Consider the following 6,950-nt stretch of genomic DNA (forward strand, 5'->3'; position numbering starts at 1 on the left):
TTATACTTTCAGTACATACCCTAACAACAGTATTATGTTATACTTTTGTTGCTAAGCAACATGACATAAAAGCCATTGTTAGAACATAGTGTTACCAAAATGCACTGTCTTTTCTATATATTAGAAGTTGTTAAACTAACTGATTTTTTACCAATAATTATTTTATGAATATATTAGGAATTCATTTCATGAATAATCTTAATTTTGATTGGCTCACAAATGAATTTACCGACTATTTAACTGCCTCAACTGCATTTTTCTGCATCTTTGTTGGTCAAGTTTGATTTTGCAAAATTTATTTATTTCAGTTAGCTATGAAATGTGAGGCTAGGATATATCATGGGGTGAGGTGGTAGTACTTGTCCCACCATTTTTGATGGGCTATATGCTAGTTAACTATATAAGACTGTGACAAGATGTACAGTCATTACTACAAAGTTGGCAATGCCATCAACTATAATCTCTATAATTTATCACTTAAGGTACCTGAAAAAAAGTTCTCTCTCTTACTTATACTCAGATATTTGCTATATGGTGTTTGAATTGGTGTCCCCAATTTTATATATATATATAAGTTAGTATACTAAGTTAAACTTAGAAAAGAATGTTTCAGATGTAGTGTTGGGAAAACAAATATCTTCAAAAAATAATTTTAAGACAAAAACGAGAAACCCCATAAATCCAAGCACATTTAACATGTAAACCTTTCTTCGTTGGGGGGCAAACTTTCCCAGTTTGTCTCTGGAGAAGAAAGTCTACCTTTTGAAAATGTTTGGGTTATAAGATCTTTTAATTTTAACAAGTTTCAAGATATTATTTTTGAAAAATAAAATACTTGAGGAAGGAAAGAAAAAGGCTTCAACTTTAGTGTTTTTATTTGCAAAAAATTTCACACAAACAACACTTAACCCATGTGTAATTTCCTAAAAAAATAAACATTACACTAAATATAATTTCTGTGCACTTCCTTGACTTACTTAGGTCAAAAATACAAACACGCAGTGTGTTCTAAACCGTGTGCTTATCAAGTTACATTCAGCTAAGTTTGCCTTCGTTACAACTTTATATTTACTTTACTTTGCAACAACATGGCATCTGTACATTAAATAGACTGCTACGTTTTTCTTTACTACCAGTTTTACTCTTGTTTTTGTGAGTTTCTTTGTTTCAACATGTAAAACCATGTCATACACTAAATACTCATAACTAATTTGTACACTATTATAAATACTATTACTTTATGTGTAGCTTTATTAAATAAAGTTGCATCTACATGCATACATTTTTTTCAAATAGACCAGGATTTATTGATCTGACACATAATGGCTGCAAGAAAGTGTAGCTTAAATGGCCTGTGTGAAAATGAGGAAAATTCAACTGAAAGCAGGAAAACTACAGCAAATCTTTTGTTGGTCTTGGCTAGTTAACATTAATACACTGAACCAATTATGTCTTCATTTGCATGTTAGTGGATGTATATTTTTTAGAGATTTCGGGTTTAGTTATAATGTTAAATGATGTTAAAGTTAAAAGTATTTCAAAACTTGAGTAAAAAGTTTCAAAATTATGTAATTAAGTAGGTCAGGTTAGGAAAATAGTTATTTTAAATATAGTACAGTATTCTGTGAGCATTAGAAATGAATGTGTTATGTATTATAGTAGATCTAAAGCCCTATGTTCACTTTTAATAATAGTATAGTTCTATGTCATTGTAGTGTAACAGTTACAATATTACATCTATTATCTTATTTTTCAGATGTCTGGATATAAAGGAATATCAGCCTTTCCTGACGGAGACAACTTGTTCAGGTGGATTGGAACTATAGTTGGACCTGAGGGAACTGTGAGTATGGAATATCCACATTTGTAAACACATTATATATGTCTGTATTCATGTAGTATGTGATGCTTATAAATTTAAGCTAATGAATAAAAGATTGAAGCTTTGTGATACATACTTATGTAATTCATCTTATGTGAGTGACATTTATATAATGAACCTCTAAAAATGTGTTTCTTACTTTTAGAACATTGCATCAGTTTAGTCAGTAAATTTATATTTACCCAATCCAACAAGTTTTCCTTCTGAATGACCTTGCTTGGAAAAAGTCTAATGTTTACAAATCAACCTAGACCACTGGCCTTTGAGCTGGGATTCTGGGCTGATAAAAATTAAGTTTGCTGTTGTTGACCATAAAATGTAATAACAAGTTAAGTAATCCATAGGAAATGGGCAAAAATAAACAGCTAAGTCTGGACAATGTTGGTGTATTTAAAATACGATCAACAATTCTAAATACATTTATTACTAATCTATGTTTTCTTCTCTGTCTATTATTTGTTGTATTATAATACACTATTATCTGTAGTGTATTTTATTGCCATATATTTAAAAAAATAATTCAAGTGACAAAACAGGTTTTGCGAAACTGTTAATTCTTTCACTGTCATGATTATAGATAAACAACTCTACCAGGTTTATTTTTAAATGATAAGCAATAAAAAGTAAAAAAGATATTTCATTACTTATATGAAACTTTAAATTGGTAATACTCTTTCTTCATAGTGGTACAAAGTTCTAAACTTGTGCAGCAGAATTTTAGAGAGGGAAATATATGCCTGTGGTAGTGAAAGAGTTAATCAGTTAAAGTGTACTTTATTTAATTAGCAACAAATTTAATTACTTTGATGATAGAACAATCATTTTATTTTCTAGAACAAACTTAAAATTCAGAGAGAAAACTTTGTGTTTTAACCAGCACACTACACATCTTTAAACATTGGAATGCTACCAAATGAATAGCATTTGGGATCTCTTGTGATTCTAAAGTCTCCATTCAATTTTCCATTGCAACCAAACATGCTCACCCTTTTTAGCCACAGGGGTGTTATATTTGTTTTTGAGTTATCAGCCACTGTCTTTAACTTTTGACCTGCAACTGAAATAGGGTGACTCTCTGGTAGTGCTTAACTCTTGGGCTACTTTATTGTTATTAAAGTTAAAATTATCTGATTTTTGACACTGTGTTACACTTCTAATATGTAATTGCAAAACCAAACATATTTCTTAACTCGTTGGATGCTGTGATTCACCAGAATCTTTTTCGTGAGTTATTTCTCCATAGCATTAAAGCTAAGGATGTTGTGAATATTATCTGGCACTTCATAAATGTACAGTTTATATGTACTTCTTGTTGATATTATATCTATTTGGTGGAACATAGAAAATTTGGGAAATGAAAGCAATTGTACATAACCATTTATTTTACATCCAAGATAGACAAGATTAGCTCACAAAAGATCTTTTATGAACATTTACAGTATTGGCAGTGTGTATTGAAACACTTCAAACATTTCCTTTGCATTTTCCACAATAAGTAGAGACATTCCCCTCAATTGTGACTTTTCTGTCATTGTGTGTAATATCCTGAGCAACTTTTGTGTCTTTTCCTGTTGGTACTGTTCTTAATTTTCATGCCTCCAAAGTGTGTGTGCTCAATGATAGATTGTCTGAATTCAGCAATCTGTTCATTTTTTCCATGAATTTCCTTGTAAATCAGGGCTTACCTACTTTTTTGTTACTCTGTACCCCATGGGCGTTCTCTCTCAAAGCACTAATGGAGGGAGGAGAGCTTGCCCAGTTGGCTGATCCCTAGTTTATCAGCTGATTTGTAACGAATGTGTTCTATATTGCTTATGTTCTACATTACTTATTGAAAACATGAGTTATAATGTAGCACAGCAATAACATCACAACGTTCACCATGATCACAATTTTTTGTGTAAAGAGCGTATATTTATGTGAACCACTTTGCTCTTTTTGTCTGACTGTAGATTAAAACACCATGTAAACCATGGTTATACTCTCAGACCCCTATGTGCTCCCCTGAGAAGTGCAAATGTACCCCAGGTTGGGAATGTCTGTTGTAAATGATCAGTGCATTTACAACTGCTACATTCAACAGAAATTTGAATGCAACTTTATAGTACCATCTATTATTATTATTATGCTAATTTTTGCTAATAAGCTTTAGTAGATGATTTATAGCATGTTTCTTCCCAGTATTTCTCAATAAATTTGAAGTTTTTGTTTTCCAAAGCATGTTTGTTTCAATTTAATGATGGAACTATAATAGTGTCCTTTTTTGAGTAACAGGATTTGTTACATTTCTATACAAGACTCTTCTGAAGGAACCATGGGTTCTTGATGGTACATCATAGCTGGGCAATTACCACTTGTGGAATTTGCTATTTGATTAATTGTCAGGCTTCTTAATTAATCCTGTGCCAATGGTTCTAAAACCTTTTTCACTGATGAAACCCTAACCCAGTTACTTGATTTGCACAATGCCCCTGCTGCTACATGAAATATTGTTTTGTAGAATTTTTTTTATGTTTTTAATTATTCTTTGTTAGGTGAAATTCTTGCAATACCCTTAGCAACATGCTGTGACACATAGTTTGGAAACCACTGCCTTATGCAAATGGGCAGGGTTAATATGAACAATCTTGTAACCACCATGAAACTATACATACTGTAACTGAATGTACTAAGTGTATCTTCACAAAATTTGGCAAACTTTCAGTAAACATTACAAATCTGTTGTACATATGAGATCATTGATTTTTATGTTAACAATATATATATAATTTTTCATCTTAGGGTTTTCATATTTCATTTGCATAATCTCTAAAACCTCCTAAATATTGAAAGTTTTTAAACTTTATACTTTTATCTCTTATTTTCTCCAACACTCGCAATAACTGTAGTAAAATCAACAATGTAAGCCGAAATCAAAAGTTAAGAATTTTATAACTAAAAATGCCTCTTTTTTTATTGAATGACTGCAGATTGTAACAGATTATTACAAATATTTATCCAAACAGCGTTAGCTTCCGAGTTTTTCACATTTGCTTTCTTTTAGTTTTATTGATTTACAGTGTACTTACTGTCTCAGAGTATATGAAATCCAGTTTATCACATTGGAACAGCTTAGTATAAACAAACAGATCAAATTGTGTTATGTGAGTTACGCAAGCATCACAAGAAACTTTTTATTTACTTTTTTTTGTTTTATTTATATTTTGTTAGCTAAACAAGTTTCTATTTTTTACATTTTGGTTAGTTTTGTTAAAGAATACACACACAAAAAATAAGGAATTTAGCATTTACCTTAACTATAGGTCTGTTTCTACTTGGGAACATACTTTAATAAATTACATTTTTGCACTCTGTGTTGACTGTCCACAAGATAATTCATGTTGTTTCATATATGCATTTTAGAAATTAGGCACTCTAATAGAATGTCCCAAAGCTACTGTAATTTATCCAGCTTTCAAACTAAGCTACAAATAGATTTTAAAAAATTCCATTACTGCTCAAAGCATCGACTTCATTCAATACACAACAATATTTTGTTGGAAATTGCTGTCTCTGACTGCCACAATGTAAACAAATGAACATATAAGTTTTGCCCCTTTTATTGGCTATAAACATGTATATTTGGTATACAACATAGGTTGGGCAGTTCTATTTAAAGCTCAGCAAATTGAGATTAGACACACTGAAAGCCATAAAAGGAATGAAAAAATCTTAAAAGGAGAAATCAGGGCAGTGAACGTTGAGAACTTATTTAAATATTTCCTTTTTAAATCAAAAATTAAAACTTGAATAACATAAATTTTAATTATGATCTATATTTTGATGTCAGTGTTATTGACATAAGTTGATGATAATTTTTAATCCAACACAGAAGAAAGGAAAAACAATAAAGATTGTAACATGCATTTTGACCAGCACATATGTGTACATTCATTTACTCAATTATTTTTAAGAAATGCTCAAAATAGCTTCTAATGCTACAAGTCAGGATTTGATACCTATGGTGTGAAGAGTGCAGATAGCCCACTGTGTACCATTGTGCTTGAGAACAAGTAAATCAAATGGCAATACTTCAATTACTTGGATACTTGGAATAACCAAAGAAATAGTAATAATTGGAAAACCTAATTTCAATTAGTTGATTATTTTTGTAAACTGTGACACTAATCAGTTAAGCTGAAGAAACTTGATTAACTCAATAGGCAGAAAAATTGGAAACTAATTTTAAATTGTTGATTCTTTTCATGGCATTATTCAATGTAATCAGTTTTGGTTAATGGGTAGTTGGACTAATCAAAAATACTATTTTATTATATTTATTACATAAATCCATTTAATCCTATCAGGATGGGTCACGTGTCAAAGGCCATGTCATTCTTTTTGATGACTTGCATTCAAAATTTTATGGAACTACTATTTTATGAATTTGTGTCAATAAGTTTGGTATCAAATTGTAGATTATAATTCAAATTTAAGTATTATACTTTAGTTAATTTCTAAATTTAAAAGTAAATATTAAATTACCCAGCTAAACATCGATTTTTGTGTGTCACATGGTATGTTGAATGCAGCACTGGTTCAAATTAGATGTTTGTGATGTCAAAATGCAAAGTCTAATTTTGTTGAATTAGGAACTCAAACTACCGATATTGACAAGGTAGAATATAAAACAAGAACCTCTTTTCTATTTGCTAAGATATTGCTTATGTACTGAATCAAACACAGTGGCCCCCCTGCCCACCTTTTTCCATTTTTGGAAATGCTCCCTTATATACACTTCTGTATATGACATGTATAAGCAATCGAAAACTCAGAGTGTCCCCCTAGTGGTTTTCTCACCCATTTTGATGTGTTATTGTGTTAATCTCGTTCTTTTCACACAAGATTTCAAACAATAAGGTAAATCTTTAGTGAGCTTGAAATTTCCTATTTTTTAGACCTAAATACAGCTTGCAATGCTTGATAAATTATAATGAAATTCTATGGTATCAGTATAGTAATTTAGTTGGTTTTTTTGTTATTTAAAATGTATATATAAAATCTAAAAAAAAAACTTCTTTTCACATCC

At 30.5% G+C, this 6,950-nt stretch overlaps 1 protein-coding gene across 1 annotated transcript in view; it reads left to right on the top strand.

The window, feature by feature from the left end:
* Positions 1-6,950, top strand: part of LOC106462134 (ubiquitin-conjugating enzyme E2 C-like) — a 37,444-nt gene that overhangs the window by 17,931 nt on the left and 12,563 nt on the right. Inside the window, exon 3 of the mRNA XM_022389288.1 lies at positions 1,757-1,843. Coding sequence (XP_022244996.1) covers positions 1,757-1,843 — 87 coding nt within the window. The remainder of the gene's footprint in view (positions 1-1,756; positions 1,844-6,950) is intronic.

This window comes from Limulus polyphemus, unplaced genomic scaffold (genome assembly GCF_000517525.1).
Source record: "Limulus polyphemus unplaced genomic scaffold, Limulus_polyphemus-2.1.2 Scaffold1101, whole genome shotgun sequence".
Lineage (NCBI taxonomy): Eukaryota > Metazoa > Arthropoda > Merostomata > Xiphosura > Limulidae > Limulus > Limulus polyphemus.